General features: G+C 45.1%; 1 protein-coding gene across 2 annotated transcripts in view; it reads left to right on the top strand.

The window, feature by feature from the left end:
* Positions 1-21,855, top strand: part of CHCHD3 (coiled-coil-helix-coiled-coil-helix domain containing 3) — a 125,562-nt gene extending 103,707 nt beyond the window's left edge. For both annotated transcript variants that reach the window (XM_066318879.1, XM_066318878.1), the window contains exons 7-8: positions 15,950-16,085; positions 21,158-21,855. In XM_066318879.1, coding sequence (XP_066174976.1) covers positions 15,950-16,085; positions 21,158-21,184 — 163 coding nt within the window. In that variant the 3' untranslated portion in view covers positions 21,185-21,855. The remainder of the gene's footprint in view (positions 1-15,949; positions 16,086-21,157) is intronic.
* Positions 21,856-22,361: the final 506 nt, after the last annotated feature.

The raw sequence follows: 22,361 nt of genomic DNA, 5'->3' as shown, positions 1-22,361 counted from the left end.
ATCACGGAGTAGTTTGGGCTTGGAAGGACCTTAAGGATCATCCAGTTCCACCTCCTGCCACGGACACCTTCCCCATGACGTTCTGTTTGATGCTCAGCTGTGAATATTTGAAATATTCACAGTATTTCCTGTGAGTTCTGCCCGATGTTGTTGTGAACTGTGAAGCTGAGAAGGAGCGCAATGAAACCACAGTAAATTAATAACAGCAACACTTCAATATTCAGATATAATTGTCTCACAAAGCAGTGGTGCCAATTCTCTGGACACTGAGGGGAAAAAAGCAGGGTAGAGAGAGAAAATCAGCATTTTATTGATGACTTTGGAGCGAGTCCAGGGAAGTGTGGCTTTATTTCCCTGTCCTCGTTACCCTTCTGATGTTGGGGCACATATGGTGACTTTCGAAGGGCTCTTGCACTGCCTGTAAATTAGGAATATTGATAGTTTCTTAATGCAAAATATCTTCAGTCACCATCATGCTGCACTCATTCCTCTGTAACACAGAAATCTGAGAGCCAGGCAGAGAATTTGTGCTTTATTTCTCCTTGTGCAGACCCAGACTGCCAGTTTGTAGCAGCTGCTGTTGTACCTTAAATAACATCATTGATTCCCAAAATGGTTTTAAAGCTCATCCCATTCCACCCCCTGCCATGGGGGGACACCTTCCCTAGACCAAATTGCCCGTCCAACCTGGCCCTGAATTAAAAGTTGCTGCTTTTAAACCCCAAAGTTAAAACTACAAGTCACCAGTTATGGATGAAGTACCACATACTGTTGTTTCAGTAACAGAAAATAGGAAGCTACAAAATTCCTGCGGGCTTTGTGCCTTTATTTAAGCTTTTTTTTTTTTTTTTTTGCTTAGCCAAGGGGCAGTGAGCTCTGCACAGAAACCTCCTGAATTAATGTTTTCTCTTACAAATACAGCAAGTATAGGTGGTGCTTTGTCAGGAGAGAATCATTGCACGGTTGTTTGCCCTGATGACACTGTTGCTGGTGTCCTTGATTTTTTTGTCATGTGTTCTGGCTGGGGTTGATGGTGCCAAGTTACTCCTGACATCCCTTAGCGAGCTGTGAGCTCTTTGTAAGTGATGCTGGGAATTAAAGAATTAAATACCATAACTCAGCTCAGCCACGGAGCTTTTCTTAGCAACAGAGGTACCCAAAGATCTTATTTCTCTCTCTGCTCTTGCACCTCTTCACACACAGCTGTGCTGCCACCAGGAGAGGTTTTAAAAGTGCTTCAAGCAGAGGTGTCTGATCTCAAACACATTTCACTTCACTAGCCAAGTGTGGGTGCAATTTTCCTGTATGGAAGTGATGCTGTCACCCCTGTTGGCTTGAAACCAGTCCAGATTCTGAGTGCACTGAGCTGCTTCAGGTGGGAAGAGACTTTGGTAAAGAGACTTTAAGAAACCTTTCCAGCCTCTTGTTTATCTTGCACATCTCAAACCCTGTTCCTTCGAATAAACTCTTTTCTTTGCACAGTTCTTTCAGTCAGGGCTTGACCCTCCTGGGGTCACCTGAGGGCTGCAAGAGCAGAGCTCACTCAGGAAATCTACTGGACTTTCTGCTGCTTTGTACAAGGGATTGTGCTTGGACCTCGGGACCTGGAAAATCATCCAGTTCCCGTTTAAAGAGGGGACTTTGGTGGGCAGCAGTTCCCCTGTCTCAGTTGTTCTGCACCTGTAAACTAATATGAGAATCCTTTGTTATCAGGGAATCTCAGAATTCCCTGAAGCCATTTTCAGTGTGTTTACTCCAGACATGACAACTTTGGGTTTCCCTGCAGCCAGGCAGATCCTGAACTTTGTTCCTTTGATCAGTGCAGTCCATTAGGAGTGAGGGTTTTCAGCAGGGCTGGATCAAACATGAATTGGGAATTCGGAGCTGGATGTAAATTCCTTCAGAACAAACTGGGGGAGCCTAGCGGAGTATCTGTGTGTTTCTCTTTCACAGAGAATCTGTGCATGGGGATGTGTTTTCAGCGAAATCTCTGAGCTCTGATGTGAAATTTAAATTGGCTTGTTTGGTCAGGAAGCAGGATTGAAGCTCTTGATGGTGTTTTTTGAAAGTTACATTAACTTTTAAAATCCATTATTCAAAATTTAGATAGCACATTAACAAAGAGGGCAAGTCAACTCTTTCCATGTTTGGCATAATCTTTTTTTTTCTTCCCCTTTCTAGAAATCATGGATACATTAATTAAATCTCCCCTCAGGCTATCCCCAGTTTTTCACACAGTGAGATCCTTTACTCTCTGTAATGGAGAAAGCAATCTTAAAATTAATGTTTGTAAAGCACCAAGTCAGGAATAGGATTTTTTTTAATTTTCTGTGAATTAATACATAAAATAAAAGATTTTCTGGGAGGGGGGGACAGGTAGAACAAGGTAATTATTGTAGGATATTATTGTGGGGGGACAACTGTGTAAGGTAGGGTGGGTAAGGTAGGGGGGACAGGTGTGTAAGGTAGGGTTACTTCTCCTAACTCTGTAGGATACAGTGAGATAAATGTGTAGGAAGCAGTGGGATAACTGTAGGGTAGAGTGAGATAAATGTATAGGTTAGGGTGGGAAAATGTGTAGGGTACAGTGGGATCACTGTGTAGGATATTGTGGGATAGCTGTGTAGGATGCAGTGGGATAGCTGTGTAGGATGTTGTGGAATAATTGTAGGGTACAGTGGGATAACTGTGTAGGATATTGTGGGATAACTGTGTAGGATGCAGTGGGATAACTGTGTAGGATGCAGTGGGATAACTGTGTAGGGTACAGTGGGATAACTGTGTAGGATATTGTGGGATAACTGTGTAGGATATTGTGGGATAACTGTGTAGGGTACAGTGGGATAACTGTGTAGGATGCAGTGGGATAGCTGTGTAGCATATTGTGGGATAACTGTGTAGGATGTTGTGGGATAACTGTGTAGGATGCAGTGGGATAACTGTAGGGTACAGTGGGATAACTGTGTAGGATGCAGTGGGATAGCTGTGTAGGATATTGTGGGATAACTGTGTAGGATGCAGTGGGATAACTGTGTAGGATGCAGTGGGATAGCTGTGTAGGATGCAGTGGGATAGCTGTTTAGCATATTGTGGGATAACTGTGTAGGATGTTGTGGGATAGCTCTTTAGGATACAGTGGGATAACTGTATGGGATATTGTGGGGTAACTATGGTGAGAAAACTTGCCTGTGGGAGGGGAGCTGGGACGAGATGAAGTTGATGATCTTTAAGGTCTTTTCCAAGCTGAACCTTTGTGATTTTCTGACCTGCAGGTCCTTTCCCTATTCCCTTTTCCTGTTCAGGGTGGATGTGTTGGAAAGAGAAATGTGTTCAGGCACTGCTGCTTTGCTCTATTTGCTTACAGAGGAGCACAAAGTCATTTTAAAGACTTCCCTGTGAAAGCAGCGAGTGAAACTCTGCCCTCACACCTCAGTGGCCCCAGTGGAATTGGTTTTGATTCTCCTCTGAAGAACTCAGCCCAGGGCTGGGGAGAATTCCTGTCTGCCCTCACTGGGGACAATCCCTTCCCTGGCTGCAGGTTTGGGAGCTCCTCCCGGAGTGTTTGACATTCCAGGCTCTGCCAGGGCACATCTGGCTGCCTGCTCCCTCCCCAGGTTTATTCCAAACAAGCAATAAAGCCTCTTGTTTTAATGCCTTATATCCTTTGTTGGGATTTCCCAATTACAGCATTAAAGCTGGGAGGTTAAACCCCACAGCAGCTCCTTTTTATTATTAATTTGTTCTGTGTTTCCTAATCTTTTGTGGCTGAGATTTACAAATACGTTTTCTGAGGATGTTTTTAATGAGGCCAAGCCATCTGTAGGATCAAATCCTACAAATCTCACTTGGGAGCCTCCAGCACAAACCTTCCTTTGGGGAAGGGAGAATGTTTCCTAGAGCTGGTGGTGGGATTTTTTTTTTAGGAGAATTCACCTGTTCCTGGGTACAGAGTGAAGAATGAATTACAAATTATCTCTGTTAGCACATGATGTGTGGTTCCCCTCTTTTAGTTTTTTTTTTTTTTTTTTTTTTTTTTTTTTTTTTTATTCTCCTTTCCAGTAGAGTTGGAAAATCAGGGGAAAAAAATCCACCACACCCATTGTGCTTGAACTTCACCTGAGGGAAATCACAGCTTAAAGGCAAAGTAAGCAGTAAATATTTGGGGAAATTATTTCAGATTTGGAGTTTTATTGCAAAGGGCTGTCAGCCTCAGAAAATGAGGTTTGTAAAACGAGAATGGTTTGTGTAGGAAGGGACCTTAAGGGACATCCAGTGCCACCCCTGCCATGGGCAGGGACACCTCCCACTGTCCCAGGCTGCTCCCAGCCCCAGTGTCCAGCCTGGCCTTGGACATTCCAGGGATCCAGGGGCAGCCACAGCTGCTCTGGCAATTCCAGCCCAGCCAGGAATTCCCAATTCCCAAGATCCCATCCAGCCCTGCCCTGTGGCAGTGGGAAGCCATTCCCTGTGTCCTGTCCCTGCAGCCCTTGTCCCCAGCCCCTCTGCAGCTCTCCTGGAGCTCCTTGAGGTCCTGGAAAACGCAAATTAAGACAGGTCAGGTGCCCCTTCTCCTCCTTCAGAGGGTGTGGGTGCCACTGGAATAAGTTTATTAATTCTGTCAGATTTTCAGGTCAGTGCCTGAATATAAAAACCCTCAGTCCCACTGATCTCTGCTAAAAGGAATCCTGAAATCCTGATAATTTCCCCTTCTAGCTGCAGTTCCTTAGACAGGACCCATGTTGACCTGGGGTCTCTATTTTGTGTGTGAAAATTCCAGTTGTAGCAAAATACACATTTTTCCAGCTGGAAGGGGAATAATTTCATCCTGTATGGAAAGAAGTGAGAAGAGCAGTTATTCCTTTCAAACTTCCCTTGCCACTTAACGTGGCTCCCACTTTCAGGCCATTTAGGAGCTCCATAAAGCCACTGGGTTTGCTCCTGTGCATGCATTAGGAGCAGAGCTGGGGTAATATGGAACAGATTTGCTGTATCATGGACACATTTATGAAGATTGATAACAGCCAGGGCTCGGTGTTAACTTTTATTTTCAAACAGGCTGCAGGAGAAACTGCCTGCTATTGCTTTTGGGGGCTTTGATTTATGAAAAGGTTGCTGCATGAAAAAGACATCCCATAAAGCAGCTCTGCTGGCGGGAGCATTATAAAGTAGGCTTGTGAGTAGAGCAAACAATAACTGACTGTAATTATGTTCATTATTGTCTCTCTGAGCTCCCTTGTACCGTTTTTGGGGGGAGCTTTTTGCACTTATTCCCTCCTCAGCTTTGAAGTGGACTCACCTTTCCCAGGGAGTGGGATGAAGGTGAGAAAATCCTGCTGGTTTCTAGTGGCAGCACCCCCAAGAGAGGCCTTTTTTCTTTGCATGGAGTGAAAGAGGTGACTGAAATTATACCTGTGTGCACAGGTGATGCCAGGAGGAGGAGGAGGAAAGGTCTGTGGTGAAAAATGTTGTTTCTCTAACAATTCCCATCACTGATGCATTTTACTCTAAACGATGACAGTTCTGTGAGGGTTATTTCAGACTGCTGCATTTAAGCCCCTTCCAAACAAACCCAAAAATCCCAGCAGGATGGCAAAGATCACCAGGTTTCAGAACTATTTTCCTTTTCTCAGCCTGGCACCATCCTTTGTAACGAGATGAGCCTCAGCAGCAGCACCTGAATTCTTCACTCAGCAGCAATTAGCAGCAAACTTTAGTGAGAACCAGCTGAAATCAAGGGGCACGACCTAACTGGGGAAAATGTGAGTGGTTAATCTAAAGTTTGTCAAACTTGAGCTGCTTTAGCTTAAAAGCATCCCTTTACCAAACTACCTGCAGAAGAAATGGGAGCTTGAAAATCCTCTGTGCTGAGGTTATAAAACACAAGAATGACTTTCTTGGAGCAGAGTGGAGTTCTTTTTAATAAGCCAATGTCTAATTAATGCTGCCAGCACACTGAGGGGGTGAGGAGAGACCTCTGAAAGGTCTTTGTGAGCTGGCACTGAGGATTCCATCAGACCCTCTGCCTGGTGCCTAAAACTGCTCCCCTGGTGCCCTCAGAGATCCAGGGAATGGTTTGGGTTGGAAGAGACATTCCAGACATCCAGGGATGGGCAGGAACCATGGGCAAGGACACCTCCCACTGTCCCAGGCTGCTCCCAGCCCCAGTGTCCAGCCTGGCCTGGGACATTCCAGGGATCCAGGGACAGCCACAGCTGCTCTGCCAATTCCAGCCCAGCCAGGAATTCCCAATTCCCAAGATCCCATCCAGCCGTGCCCTGTGGCAGTGAGAAGCCATTCCCTGTGTCCTGTCCCTGCAGCCCTTGTCCCCAGTCCCTCTGCAGCTCTCCTGGAGCCCCTTTGGGCCCTGGAATGTGCTGGAAGCTCTCCCTGGAGCCTTCCCTTCTCCAGGGGAACATTCCCAGCTCTGCCATGGTCTCCAGCCCTAGGAGCATTTTTGTTGTCATATTTTTCAACAGCCTGAGAGGAAAACCCACCAACAGGCAGTGAAAAATTACTTAAAGACTTGAAAAATAATTTAAATAAAGAGAATAGTGAAAAAAATGTGAATGTTTTCATTTCCAGCTGATCCCTCCAGCTCCAGTTCTTGACCTGGTCCTGGTGAGAGGAACATTTTCCTTCCTCGGGTGCCACAAAGGATGTTGAGGGCATTTTTAATGTTTCTGTAACACTCTGTACATCACATTAAGGCTGAGATATCTTACAGCAAGGTCCAGCAGCACGTCCTGAGTGGGATTATTGCTCTTTGTTGGAGTTGATGGCATTTGATTGTTGCTGCAGCCCAGCTGATTGCATTTTATGAAAAGAGTGGCTCGGCCTCATCCCAATCCAAGATTTGTGGAATCACACATGGCCTTTGTGGCTTAGCAGAGTGAATCCAAGCCTTGTTTTCTTAAATAACTTCATGCCCAAATGAAAAATTGGCATTTATTCTGCTGTCTCTTAAGATTACAACCTTCAGTTCCCTCGAGTAATCGTCACCCACACGAGCGGCGAGGCTTGAAGTGTTTAACTGGTGATTGCTTTTTCTGGACGCTGCTTCTGCCCATAATATCTTTTATTTTTTGTGGTCAGTTAACAGGGTTTTGGGGGCCTTTTATAGCTGAAGAGAATAGCTAAATATATATTTCTCTGGAGAGTAATATTTGGATAATAATGTGCCACGAGTTAGTGTCTTGTGGTACTTTGTGTTGAGTGCTGTAGTTGACCTTTGCTAGAGAAGAGGAGAGTGTCTGCTTGTTAGAACATGTTATTTAGCACCTTTAGAAAAGCAAAACTGGTTTTGGGGTTGTTTAGTGGTTTTTTTTTTAGTGTGAGGCTCAGTGAAAGTTTTATCACCACAGTTTGGAGATGATGATGTGATGTTAGGCCTTTACAGAGCCAGCAGTGAGTTGTAGCTCTTGGGAAATAAGTGGCAGTAATAAATCCAGAATGTGCTTTGCTGTCCTGGATTTGGTTTATGCTGCTCATTTGGGTCTGTCTGTATTTTTTTTTTTTGTGTGTGTGTGTGTCTGTATGCTTTATACACACACAGAGTGATGTAAAGTGAAAAATTTAATGCAGGGACAGGGATAACATTAAAATGGATCATTTAAGTGGATGAAACTCTGTCTTTTTTGCCACCTTCATATAGGAGCAGGTTTTAAACTGTTGCAGAATTATTTTTTTCCTTTAAAAATTAGAAATATTGAAGTTTAATCTGTCATGTAGTGGCAGTTAATATATCCAAGTAGTCCTGCATCTGGCATCAGCCACTTCAAGGAGAAATATCAGCAAAGCATCAACTCAATCTCCCAGAGCCTGGATCTGCCTTTCCATGAGCTGGAGCTGGTGATGAGGAGAGCCTTGATTCCTTTGCTTCCCTAAACCTTCAGAAACCTCCTCCAAATTCCTTATTAGGAGTAAGTAGTAAAGAATTCCAGCCCATGGCGTTGTTTGCAGTGCTGATCCTTTTCTTGTGTTCTCCTGAACAGCCAAGTGGAATCTTGCCAGTCTTCATTAAATAATTCCTTGTCGGGTGAATAAGGCTGAGCTCAAGTGATGCCACATGCAAACTCTAAAAATAATCTGTGATCTGGGTTTACATGATGAGGTTTGGAAGGCAAATGTTGATTTGCTGATCATGTAATCATGGAATTGGAAGGGTTGGCTCCATCCACACTGGGCTGATTGAACTCTGGAGCTGGGAAGAGTTTGGATTTTGTCCTCAACAGTGCTGGGGCAGGCTTGGCTACATCTGGGATTGTTTGTCTCTGAACTTGTCAAAATTAGGAGCTGGGTTTGATCTGTGCAAGGCCAAGAAGTATTTCTCTGTATATTTCTATATATAACATTTAGGTACTACAAAATATTCCACAGAGATAAAACTGCTCCTCCTCTAGTTCCTTCTAATTAAAGCCTGCAGTTGCTAAATTCTCTTTCCTACTTTGTAGCAGCATCCATGCCCCTGTTAGAAGGAATTTGTATCATTGCCATCCACGTGATTGTTTATTTTAGTATCCTGCTATTCACTAAAAACTGTCCCTTAAGCTAAAAAGAAAAGTGCATCCTAAATTTGGGTAATTCCAACACGCTGCTCCCTTTGCAGCTGCAGGAACCAGCTGTGGGAGAGGTACATTTGTGCATTTCTTGTGGTGTGCTTTGGATTTTAAGAGGGTTTTCCTTCTATTTTTGGAGGGGAGGGGAATTTTGTAAACAAATAGTGGTTTGGGATAATCCAAGTCGGTTCATATCAATTTAAATGAAAGTATTCAAACTCAGTTTTGTCCATCAGGGTAGATGGGAATCCTGTCTTCATTTGATGGCTTGTTCCTCGAGATATTTGGAATTTAGGCAACCACAGCAGATCAGAGTCTCCTGAGCTTTTTGGGCAACAGCTGGGAGTGGGTTTTTAGGGAAACTAAAAGAGGGAAGGGTTCAGTGATATCATTTGTGGGGCTTTCTTGAACCAAATCTTGCTTGTAATCTCTTCATGGGCATCTCACACCTTCCTGTGTAATTATTTTTGAACCCAGATGTGCTTTTGATGACCCCAGAATCCTCTGACAGGGAGTCCCGGCTTTTCATTAGCTGTTCTTTGGGAAAGGTTTGGATTCTTTCTTCATTGTGAACCCACTGCTAGGAACCTGTCGGGCTGCCTCTGTCCTGTGATCCATTGATCATTTCATCCTGTAATTCATTGATAATTGAGATCCAGCTCTTGCAACTGTCCTTCTTTGGCCTGAAATGATCCGATCCCCATGTGGTGTCCTGAGAGCCTGAAGATTTTACTTGGCAAGAGTTATTCCAAGAAATTAAAATTCACGACCAGGATGTTTTTTCCTGATCCCCATCCTGTTGTCGTCCTCTTAAGTACTTGCCCAAGAAAGGCTTTAAGGAATTGCAGAACTTTCCATGTGCAAATCCTGGAGTGGTTTGGGTGGGAAGGGACCTCAAAGCCCATCCAGTGCCACCCCTGCCATGGCAAGGACACCTCCCACTGTCCCAGGCTGCTCCCAGCCCCAGTGTCCAGCCTGGCCTGGGACACTGCCAGGGATCCAGGGACAGCCACAGCTGCTCTGGCAATTCCAGCCCAGCCAGGAATTCCCAATTCCCAAGATCCCATCCAGCCGTGCCCTGTGGCAGTGGGAAGCCATTCCCTGTGTCCTGTCCCTGCAGGCCTTGTCCCCAGCCCCTCTGCAGCTCTCCTGGAGTTCTGCTTGTATTTACTTATTTTGCCAGATTTAAGGTCATCATTTCTCTCTTATAAACTCAGAGAAGCTCTTCCCTCCCTGTGTGCAGTAAATGAATCCTCACAACCAAGGAAAATGTTTCCACTTTGCTGCTCCAATATCCAGGCAGCATTCCAGGTGTTTTACCAGGTGGGAAACACTCTCTAGGTTAAAAATGCAGCCCTCTAGAAAGGTCAGTAGGACTTTCTGACAGTTATCCCTGTAAAACCAGGATTTTGTCAGCATATTGAACTTTACTTGGTGCTCCCCAGACATAATTAAATGTCTCTCTTCATGCGGTGTGTGTGTGAATGTCCTCTCCTCTCCTCTCCTCTCCTCTCCTCTCCTCTCCTCTCCTCTCCTCTCCTCTCCTCTCCTCTCCTCTCCTCTCCTCTCCTCTCCTCTCCTCTCCTCTCCTCTCCTCTCCTCTCCTCTCCTCTCCTCTCCTCTCCTCTCCTCTCCTCTCCTCTCCTCTCCTCTCCTCTCCTCTCCTCTCCTCTCCTCTCCTCTCCTCTCCTCTCCTCTCCTCTCCTCTCCTCTCCTCTCCTCTCCTCTCCTCTCCTCTCCTCTCCTCTCCTCTTCTCTCCCCTCCCCAAAGGTCAAAATGTTTGAAATGGATCTTTATTTGCTTTTGACAAGGCTGGGTAAGAGATGAGATAAATGAGAGGATGACAAACATGTGCCTGTGATTTTGAGGTGCTGGGTTTTTGGAGAAAAGATATAAAAATTACACAGGGAAGATTAACACTGAACTTGATTATGAGTAGCACAAAAGGTGGAGTAAGTTGCATTCCAACCTTTCAGCCATTTTTTCAGTATTACTCTGTAGACTTTACATTCTCAGTTGCAGAGCAGAAACCACCATGGTTCTCTTCCAGCATTTCAGGAGATTCGTGAGGAAAATTCTTCCTTTTACACCTTTTGGAGGAGTCACACTCCGCATCGGAGTGTAAATAAAAGCAAGAATCAACTCTGCAGTACTTGATCTTTTGCTGGCAGCACTTCCCACGCAGTGATTGTGAGGGCTCTGTGTGGGCACAGCTTGATTAGGGACCAGCATTTGTAGATATTCAGCAATTGGATCTGTGTTATTCCTTCCAAACGATTCGGAGGAGAACGGAACCATTTGGTTTGTGCCTCACACGTTTCGCAACGCGCCTTCAAGACATCACCTACTGCATGTGCGAAGACAATCTTTAAAAATAGTTTAATATAAAGAGTAAATTAATGTAAAAACTAAAAATAATGCTGCAGCAATGAGGACCTTCATTACCATATGCCCTTTTGTCTTTTTTTTCCCCTGGGTTCTGTTTTACAACTATTTTCTGTGCTACAAACCTGTTCTGTGGATTGGCTCGGCAGTGATGCTGCTGGAAGAGGCTCTTTTTGTGTGAGGTAATGTTAAAAAAAGAAGAAGAATCCTCTCACCAGCACCTTTTTGGGTGGTGATGGAGAGCACAAGAGCCTTGCTGCTGTTTCAGAGGTGTTCACACTTCAGCCTTGAGCTGCTCTTCCCTTGGGATCTCCTGAGCTGGGCTCGCGATTCTCTCTTGTTGCCTCCATATGCAAAATCCCTCCACTGTGGCCTTTCCCGCCCATCTGCTCAGCTAAATCCATCTCTGCTCAGGCTACCAAGGTTTATTTTGCATTTTCTTCCTCCTGGCCAAAAGAAGTGGAATCTTGCCCTGACTGTGTCTGCTGAAAGCAGCGCTGCAGATTCTTTCCTACCCCAAATTCACATATCTCCCTTTCATCCTGCCACATGCTCATTAGTGTTATCCAGGAAAATCACAGAGCTTTCCAAGCCCTGGATGTCCCATTTCTGCTTCCCTGCTATTTCCAGGTCCCTACTGACTTTCTCTCTGAATTTGTGACTCCCCCTTGTACCCCTCACTCATTCTCTTTTCAAACTGCCCAGAGAAGCTGTGGCTGCCCCTGGATCCCTGGAAGTGTCCAAGGCCAGGTTGGATGGGGCTTGGAGCACCCTGGGACTGTGGAAGGTGTCCCTGCCCATGGTAGGGGTGGCACTGAGTGAGCTTTAATGTCCCTTCCAATCCAAACCATTCCATGATTCCATAAAACACGTTTTGCACTTTCTCAGAAGGAATTTCTGCTGGACACAAACAATGTTAATTGATTGAATTCCCACAGATCTTTCTGAAACCCCTCCTGGCTCTTCATAAAGCACCTGAAAACAGTTAAGCTGTTACACACATTGTGAGCTGCCCACCTGAGGGTGTGGATTGCCTCAGTTTCCTTTTGTTTCACCACATGTGTGCATCCATTTCTTCCTCCTTATCTTTGTGTTTATTCTGACAACACTGAGAAAAGAAACATCCTCCTATTTTTTGTTGTTCATTTTGCATTCTGCCAGCTCTGGTCCCAGCTTGGCTCCTCTCCTCCATCAGTAGGACTGAATAAAACAGGTCAGAACATCCTCTGCAGCACCCTCCTGTGCTTGTGCTCTGGGGCTCAGTGGGATCATGTTCAGTTTTAGGGTTTTGTTGTCGAGTTAAGACTTCCCTGGACTTCCCAAGCACGGCCCCATGCTGGGAGCCACCCCCAGGTTGAGCTGCTCTGTGGAGGAGGCGCAGCAAGATCTGATCTCAGAGAGCTGCGGGTTGGGCTGCTCTGTGCTGCTCGGACACAGAGGACCAGCCTGGTCTGTCTTGTTCAGGGCTTCACAAGTAGCCAAGGGTTACACAAATAAAATCAGCTGCCTTTGATGGGTGTCAGCAGTTTAATGAGGAATTAAATTAAGCCCTGGCTACTCCTGCCTGTCTCGTGGCACTGTTTTTACCGCACGCTCTGCTTTTTTTTTGTTGCTATTTTTTCCCCCATATTTTATGACAATTGCCTAGAGTCCTGATCTGGGTGGGGGGATTATGCCAGATACCTACACAGCTGGAAACTCATCAGCCATTCAGATTCCTTCAGTGTGAGTGTCAGTTTTAGCACGAAACTCGCAAAGCTCACCGTGGTGATTTCAAATTTCCTCTTTAGTAGACATTTTGTTTGAATGCCATGAAGGGGCTCGTCTCCCCGAGCCCCCAGGAGCACAATAAGCTATGCTCTTTGAGAGAGCCCAGATGAGTACAAAGTTCCCTTCATTAAATTTCCTTTTCATGCTTTAGCATAGAAGATTTCTTTTAAGGCTGTCTCTCTCTCTCTCTCGTTTCCTTTTGTGTTTTCATCCTATTACCTTTATGAGGTTGTGATGCATCAGCTCGCTGGAGAAGGTGGGTGCACGGCTCCCTCAGAGGTTTATTCCGGCACTGAAAGATTATTGTGGCATGGGAGGTGCTTCAGGAGCAGCTGCAGAAGGGAAAGCAGATCAAGGAATTGCAGACTTAATAAAAACCACGCTGTTCCTGGCGTGCCATGTGGCTGCTGCTCATGTTGACTTGTGCTGAGACGAGCGCTGGAGATTTGGGGTGGAAATTTGGTTCTGTTCAGAAGTTCTGGAGCTGCACTGAGTGGAGCTGGAGATCTGTCAGCATTCCCTGGCATTCCTGCTGCACTGTGCCATGCTTTGTGGTTTTCCTTCAGCTTAGCTGTGAAATCCCTGAGCGAATCAATCAATCAATAAATGCCACGTAGGACACGATCTTGTTTATTTTACAGGGGCAGATGGTGATAGGACAAAGGGCAAGAGATATCAACTGAAAGAGGGAGATTTAGATGGGATATTGGGAAGGAATTCCTGGCTGGGAGGGTGGTGAGGCCCTGGGATGGATTTCCCAGAGAAGCTGTGGCTGCCCTTGGGTCCCTGGAAGTGTCCAGGGTTGGATTGGGCTTTGGAGCAGCCTGGGACAGTGGGAGGTGTCCTTGCCGAGGGCAGGGGTGACACTGGATGGGTTTTAAGGTTCCTTCCAACCCAAACTCTGATGATACTTGATAATGTATCGTCATTAGTAATGATACTCTGGTGACACTTTTCCCTTCATATGTCTCAAAATACAGATCTCTCTCAAGACATGGGATAGTTCAGGAAAGAAACCTCCTGCTCTTCTGGCCCTGCCTGGGACCAGACCAGGTTGCTTTATCCACTCAAGCATTTTAAACCTCCTTTTTCCCAACAGATTCCACATAATTGCTGGGTTTGCACTATTTACCTTTTCGTATGAGTTTTTCCCTCAGTCAAACCCCACAGACCTTTAAATGCTTCTGTAAAATCACCTTTATTCATGGAACCACAGAATGATTTGGCTTGGAAGAGACCTTAAAACCCATCCAGATCCACCTCTTGCCATGGCAGGGATGCCTTCTATTATCCCAGGTTGCTTCAAACCTCATCTAGCCTGGTCTTTGACACTTCCAGGGATCCAGGGGCAGCCACAGCTTCTCTAGGAATTCTATCCTAGTGCCTCCCTATTCTCCCAGCCAGGAATTCCTTCCCAATATCCCATTTAAGTATTAATTGATGTAATCACAGAAACTTCAGGAAGTTCTCTGTTAGGGAGATATTTCTTTAGCCTTTGGAGGAGTTTCCTTGCTGTTATTTCTGATCATCCATCTGTGAGTCCTGTGATCCATCCCTGACAGAAATCAATGGGAAACCCCTCTGGAGGAGTTCCCATAATGAGAATGGAGCCTCGCTTCCCAACAGGAGATCCTGCGGCCCGTGGTTTGTGGCCCTCTCATGCCAGGCAGTAATTTCATTTAGTGCTTTCCCAAAAGTGCCAGCAGAGCATTAGGGGAGTGGAACAAGCCGGTCAATACAGAGACAGTGCTCACCTTCAGATTAATCCAAGAAATGGACTTGGTTGATTTGAAGGAAGTGGCCTTGTTCTCACTGACCTGCAGTGCCTGGAAGGACAGGGCTGAGAGCAGGTTTTCAAAAATCCCCCTTTGAAAAGTCAGAGTGGGAAAACAAGTCACTGAGGGGCAGGAGGTGATGTGTCTCACAGGGCTCCCACATGGTTGGCAGTGTACAGAATCATTTAAAACATTCAAATAATGAATAATACCTGGATTTTGGTCATTGATGACATGGCTCTGGGAAAGAAAAAAAAATTCAAAAGTTCTTTATCTTGAGTTATAGAGTTCCCCCGTTGAAATGCCTTTAAATACATTGACAGAATTTATGCAGCCATGCTAGAGCAGCCCATTCCTTTCTCTCTTCACTTGTATATAAGAATTCACTTTAAAATCACTTGTGAATAAAGGCACAGCAAGGTTTACTGTGGGTATTTTTAGTTAATTCAGGCTCTCTTGTATTGATTTATCAATTCACACCAGGGGTTTGGGCATTTTAATCGAGCTCTGGTTTAGTTGGACCTAAATCATCACTGCTGGGAGATGTGTGCAGAGAACATCCCTGGTGTTTCTGTTGTTCCCTGTCCCAGTCCAGACCTTGCCATCCTCCCTGCGTGTGCAGCAGTTTGTGGTTGCACATTTTGATGCCTGACACGCCTTTGAAGCACGTGCTGATCTCAGCAGAGGGGGGATTAAGGGAAAATCCTTCTCTGTAAGAGCCTGCAGAAGTTTGAACTTGGAGATCATAAAGTGTGGAAGCACCTGGGACTGCATTTAAATTCTGGTTTAGATTTCGCAGATGCAGGGTAATGAATGAAAGGAGGGAGAGATGTTTTTATATAGGTACATACTGTAAAATCAAGGTGACTTAACATTCCCTTTTTATAGCACAACATCTTCAGTGATTGTCAAGAAATCAATTCCCTGGAGGAGCACAGTTTGTGCCTCGTGCTTCATTTCCCTGCTGGAGGAAAATAGATCTGCTCTGGCCAATCAGCAAAATGAGAATCAGAATTACAGAGTGGGTTGGGAGGCACCTTAAGGATCATCCGTTTCCAACCCCATTTCCATGGACAGGGACACCCTCCACTATCCCAGGGTGCTCCAAGCCCATCCAGCCCGGCCTTGGACACTTCCAGGGATGGAGCAACCCTGGGCAATCAGTGCCAGGACCTCACCACCCTCACAGGGAAGAATTCTTTCCTCTGGAAGTGCTCAAGGCCAGGTTGAAGGGATTGGAGCACCCTGGGATAGTGGAAGATGTCCCTGCCCTGCTGAGGTTGGGACTGGATGTGCTTTAAACTCCCTTCCAACCCAAACCAATTCAGTAATATTAATAACAATGATAATGATGATGATGATGATGATGATAATGATAATAATAGTAATAACATCACAAGATTTTTGTCTTTCCTGAGATGTTTTTAGAAGGAAACCCTGTAGCTTGTTCTCTGTTCCCACAGGAGATACGAGTCCCACCCCATCTGTGGGGAGCTGCAGGAGAAAATCCTCCAGTGCTACCGGGAACATGCCCAGGAGACCCTGAGCTGCTCTGCCCTGGCCAGCCAGTACCTGCACTGTGTCAACAATGCCAAACAGGTGAGCTGGGCCTATTCTCACTGGAAAATGATGGAATGATGAGCAGAGGAATTTCCAGTTAGCCCTTCTTCCATGCCTAAGCATTTCTCCAGCTCTGTGGAGACCACTTGGAGTTGATTTAAATGCTCAGGTTTCCATCTCCTCCCCTGGGAAGCTGTTGTTTAGTGTAGGAGCCCTTGCTGTTGGCAGATGTTTCCTGTTATCTGCAGTTTTAGCAGTGAAGCAAGGGGATTAAAATACCTGGTAGTTTTTGCCATAAATATGGGAAACTCATGGATGTCTCAAGCTACATTGGTCACCACTTGGAATTCTTGATTTCTTCTGTCTCATGTTATGCAAGCTCTAAAACTGCCCTTCACCTGCTCTCGCCCTCCTCTCTTCCAGTTTTGTAGGGTATGGATGTCATTGCCAATTAAAATCTTTATGCTTTATTAGTGCAGCATGAAGGAAAATGACAGTAATATGTAAATCATCAAATTAAAAGAATCTACAATTTCTCACTTTTACCTTTTTTCATCAGCTTGCATCTTTCAAATACAGAAATGCATATATTGACCTCAATTGTGCTCTTAAACAAAGGAAATGTGCTCACAGCCCACGTGCAGGATGTGTAAAAAGTGCTTCAATCAGTCTGTTGATCTTTATTTCTGCCCAAAGCTGTGAGTTAATATTTGAGCACGTCAGGACACCTATCTTTATGTGATAGTGGAGACCTGGCGAGCACGGCTGGTGTTTGATCATGGTAATCACCTTCCCTGGGCTTAACTCCGCCTGGGCAAAAAATCCCTGAGATTTTGGCTCTGATTCTTCTCCGTGACCTTCTGCTTTAAAATGCTGCAGCCTCCAGCTGGTATTCCCAAAGATCTGCTGGAATGAACACTGCTCGTTGTTCCTCTGAGAGCTCCCTGTCCCTTCAAATTCACTTCCTTTAATATATCCTTTATTGAGATTTGTTGTCCCACCCTTGGAAGTGTCCAAGGCCAGGCTGGATAGGGCTTGGAGCAGCCTGAGACAGTGGGAGGTGTCCCTGCTGTGGCAGGGGGTGGGCACTGGATGGGCTTTAAGGTCCTTTCCAACCCAAACCCTTCCATGATTCCCTGATTTCTCCTCCTGCCCATGTTGGAATGTGCCAATCTCCTTTCTTGGGAGAAGTCCAGTGAATAACATGAGATTCACAGAATCATGAAGATTCTTAAGACCATCCAGTCCAGCTGTTCCCCAGTATAGCCAAGGCCACCACTAACCCATGTCCCCAGGTGCCAAAGGCTTTTAAATCCCCCCAGGAATGGGGACTCCATCCCTGCCCTGGCTGGACAAGCCTTTGAGCGAAGAAATTTTCCACAATATCTGACCTAAACTTCCCCTGGTGCAACTTCCTCTTGTTCTGTCACTTGTAACCCTGTTTTGGTTTGCTCTGTAGTGGGTTTTCCCATGGCTCTGTAGCATCTGCAGCACTAATTTACTGTATGTATATTTTTTTTATTATTATTTTTTAAAGTAACCAGAAGAAGATGGATTAATTACTCAGACATGTTTAAACTCTAACTCGAGTTTGTATCTGATAGGAATTTCTTCAGAAGACTCTGATGAAGATGAATTAATTCATGTTCAGAAGGTGCAGGAAAAGCAAATTGCATAAATATGAGCATTAGGTTTTTGAACCCTTTTAAACACCTTTTTTTCTGTTGAAGATCTTCATCCAAGCCTGTCAAGTAGTTAAAAGTGTTTCCTAAATGTTTCTTATTCTGTTTCACACATGCTTCAAGATGAGAATTCAGAGAGGTTTCTCTCATGATAACAGAGAAGGAGAAGCCTTTTATGATGGAAATATTTGCAAGCAGGAGCAATTGTTTTTCATAATGAACTCCAGCCCATCCTCCACGTGCTGCAGCTGTAATTGTAATTATTTTCACTCCCTGTTTGCCCACAAGTCCAGACAGTTACTTTGAAATAATTCCTAAATGCTGCTATAAAATCACTTCAAAATTACCTTCTCCGTGCGCTTGGTTGGGAGCCAGAGGAGGGGGATAAATGGCAGATTCAGAAATGAAAAAGTTAACTGACACTGGCTACAAGAAACAAAGGAAGAAGAAAATTTGCTAGAGGGAATAGAGCAAGATATTGGAAAGCAAATAAGTGAACTAATCCGATTTCCTGGCGGTGAGTCTGGGCACTTGTGCTCGGGCTGAGCACACTCTGTGCTTTTCATAAATTGAATTTATTGACTCCTCTTTCTTTCCTATCTTGCTTATAATTATCTCCCCCTCTCTTCTGTGTGCTCCTTATTTCTCATGCTGTCTGTAATCTCATGTCTCTATCTGTCCTTTTCTCCCCTCCTTAGAAAAGCCCAGAGAGTTGTTAATTCAGAGGGGTTTGACACATTGTTGTATCTTCCCTTGAAATCTCTTCCCAAAGTCATGAGAAGCTGGGGAGACAAATTAAACTCTGTTATTAATGTTTGCATGTTATTATAATGATAATGCCAGTAATGGAGAGGAAAACTTAACCTAATGGAGCCATTAAGGGGAAGATATTTGGATTGTGGGTGGCGTTTATTTGTGCTGCCACTGCTGAAGTAACTCCAGCCAGACCGTCCATGGCTTTTTTATCCTTTTTCCTGGTTTTCCAGCCATGGATATGGACAATAGCTGTTAAAATATGCATTTTGGAGGTTTTATCCTCAATTTTTTCCTCACCCTGGGCTACAAGAAGTTCTGATTCTCACCTAAAAACACAGCTAGTCCATGGTTTAACACAAATCTGTGCAATAATTTCCTGTTAAACCATTGAATTCCAGAAGGATTCAGGTCTCTGCAGGCAGGTGAGGTTTAAGAGTATTTAAAACAACAGTACCAGCAGTTGCTGTTACCTGACAGCCTGGATACAAAATCTTATCCTTCAGCCTTGTAACCACTGTTTTAATTTGTTGGATAAAGTGGGTCCTTAATTATGCATCCTAAATAGAATAAAATCAGGATTTTAGCCTCATCCTCAAGTATTTTTACTTGATACCAATTTCCAGTCTAAGAGAAAAATAGATGGAATTTGTTTATCTGGAAACACTGAATTGAAATGCAACAAAAAGACTTCATCATTTAACACTGCCCTCACGGAAGGAAGTTTATTATGGACCAGCTTCCCTCCATGGGGCTATGTAAAAAAGAAAAAGGAAAATATTTTAAATGCATCGATTTAAAAAGGCAGGAAAAACCACTAAAACCCCAAAATGTAGATAAAGCAAAAGCGAGGCTTGGAACACCCCTGTTTGTCTGAAGGTGAAATTTTGTGGGCAGAAATATGGATATGATGAACAAATATCTGCAATTTCTTTCCTTAGGACACTAAACAAAAGTAGCCCATTCTTGCTCAGATCCCTTGGGAGTTTCCACTGTTAACTTGTGCAGTGTTAAATCAACATAAAGGTAATATTCAGCCCAGAGATGGCTTGGAGTGAGTCTGTAATTCCTCTGCAAGAAGGAATTTCCCAGGCAGTGGAGCCTTCTTGAGCTTTCCAGAAATCTCCATGGGGGTGCCATGGATTGGAGGTTTTGGGAACAGATGAAACTCCCTCAGAGTTTTGTTTGCAAATGCACCCACAGAGCACAAAACTGACTCCTTTTATTCCATCAGCCTCTTCTTCTCCTCTGTGGCTTCTGGAGGATTTGTGGACATGCGCCACCTGTTTGTGTGGAGAATTTTAAAGCCAGAACTGTTAGGGTTGGAAAACACTGCCAGGATCATGGAGTCCAAACATTCCCAGCACTGCCAAGGCCACCACTGACCATGTCCCCAAGTGCCACCTCCACACTTTAAAGGGCTTTGAAATCCCTCCAGGAATGGGGACTCCACCTCTGCCCCCTGTGCCAGGCTGGACAGTCCTTTTGGGAAAGACATTTTTCCTCAAATCCAATCTAAGTGCAGCTCTTAACCCTTGCAGGAGCTGGCGGAATAACACAGTTTACCAGGCTATATTTAGGAATAATATGAGAATTTGGTTGAAGCCAAACCTGACATGGTTTTAATTCCCTGTACTGTTAATTTTCCCTAATTTCCATGACTGTTACAGTGCAGTCCAGACTTCCAAGCTGTCTAGTGTTGCTCAGACACCTGAATCAGCTGTTTGGAGGTCACCTGTAAGATTTCAAAGTTTAAATTTGTGTTTGTTCCTGACATAAAGCCTCAGAATTATCAAATCCCTTCCTACCTTTTCTTGCAAGGAGACTCATAATTAGTCCTCACTCGTTTGATGGGTTTTGTAGGCAAGAAAAATGGTTGGGGTTGGAAGGGGCCTCAAAGATCATCTCATTCCAACCCCTGCCATGGGCAGGATGGACCATGGGGACAAAACAATGATCCAAGTCTTATTCATGGAAATCCAGACTGGTTTGGGTTGGAAGAAACCTTAAAATTCATCTAATTCCAGCCCTCTGCCATGGGCAGAGACACTTCCCACTGTCCCAGGTTGCTCCAAGCTCTGTCCAGCCTGGCTTGGAACATTTCCAGGGACAGAGAAACCTGGTCTAGTGAAAAGAAGGAAATTATTTTTAAGGTCCTTTCCAAACCAAACCACTCCATGACCTGTGGTTTTGTAATGAAACCCAAAATGAGTGCAACATGTTCCGAGTGTTGGGGTTTGGATTCTGACTCAGAGCCCGGGAAGGAGCCAGGTAAGGGATGCTCAGTGTTGGATGTTTTCAGGATGTTTTTCCTCAAGAGTTTAATTGCTGGGAATGGGATTTTCTCTTATTGTAAGGTCAGGTGTTTTAATTTCCTTTAATTGCCACAGCACTAAAGCCAAGACAGCATGAGAGGAGATGAAAATGGATCATTAGTGAGGCTCTTCAGGCCTCCAAACCACTGCCTTGTTGAGATCGCTTCATTCTGCTTCTGTGACTTGTCTCTGGCATGATGTGTTTGTCAACAATGTTTCTTGTTCTGTATTTTTGTTTTAAAAAATGGCAGATCTTAGGAAGGAGCTGTAGCCAAACTTCAGGGGGTGTCTGCAATAACTCAGAGTTACTGAAATGTGTGTTTCTCCCTCTCTCTCCCCTCCCCTCTGATCGTTTCTGCAGCAGAGAATGCTTGGCAGAGGAGGATAAAGGCATTGTCCGAATCAAGCACAAGACCATCAACTAATTTCAGCAGAAGAGCTTTTTTTTTTCTCCCCAAGAACGATCCAGCAGCCTATTTGCAGGGCAGCCCAATAAAGAGAAGAAGTGGAAGAGCCATTTGAAGGGCAGCATCCTCACGGCTCAATCAGCGTGAGCGCTCGAGAAGCCGAGACCTGGATCTTACTCCATCAGAGCTCGCCCGCCCGAGCCCGCTGTTCCGCCTTATCAAAGCCCACTTATTGGTGATTGAAGGAAGGGAAAGAAAGGAACCTTTCCCTGACCTCAGAGAGGGGGAGATATCCTTCAAATGCTGCTATTTCACTGTAGAAATCTCCTCAGAAACATCTCTCTGTCAGAGGCCGGGGGGTGTAACCCTCGCGGCGCTGGGAATGCGGCCCTTCCTCGGGAGCAGCCGCTGGCCCCAGTGTCAAGAGTTCTCCTCGCTGTGTAGAATTGTAAATTGTGCTTTAACTTATTTCCCAAATGACCTGGCTCTCTCTGCAGGCCTTCTGCTGGAATGGTGTTTGTGATCCAACACTTAGGGTGCTCCGTGACCTTTATTACCGCGGGATGGTTCTGTTGTGCTCCTCGCTCTTATCAAGTCCTGACAAAAAAATGCCTCGCTCTGTACCAACAATAAATCTATTTTATGCACAAGATTGATGCTGCAGTCTGTCTCCCTTCCCACTCCTCGGGGGTGGATGGTGTTCCCTCTGCTGTGTCAATCACGCTTTCCCAGCAGATGTTGTTGCTGAAGCTTTCAAGCACAGACTTTCATGCACAACCAGCCCCGGTGTCAAGAGCGGGGTTTGGATTGAGCTGTTTTCCATCACAGCCACCTAAAAGGATCCCACGTGATGGGAGTGTTGTGATTTACCCACTAGCACTTCCTTCCTTGGGAAATGCTTGTGAATGGAGCACTACAAACTCTGGTTGCCCGGAGAGGTTGTGGGTTCCCCATCTCTGGGAGTGTCCCAGGCCAGGTTGGATGGGCTTGGAGCAACCTGGCATGGTGGAAAGTGTCCCTGCCCATGGCAGGGGGCTGGAATGGCATGGTCTCAAGGTCCCTTCCCACCCAAACCTTTCTGGGATTCTGTACAAGGGCAGAATCACTCCCAAAATCTCCAAACTAGCTCTGTGCAAGCACCCAGTTTCCTTTAATTCT

This window comes from Sylvia atricapilla, chromosome 5, assembly GCF_009819655.1.
Source record: "Sylvia atricapilla isolate bSylAtr1 chromosome 5, bSylAtr1.pri, whole genome shotgun sequence".
Taxonomy (NCBI): domain Eukaryota; kingdom Metazoa; phylum Chordata; class Aves; order Passeriformes; family Sylviidae; genus Sylvia; species Sylvia atricapilla.
This window is presented reverse-complemented; position numbering and strand designations above follow the sequence as displayed.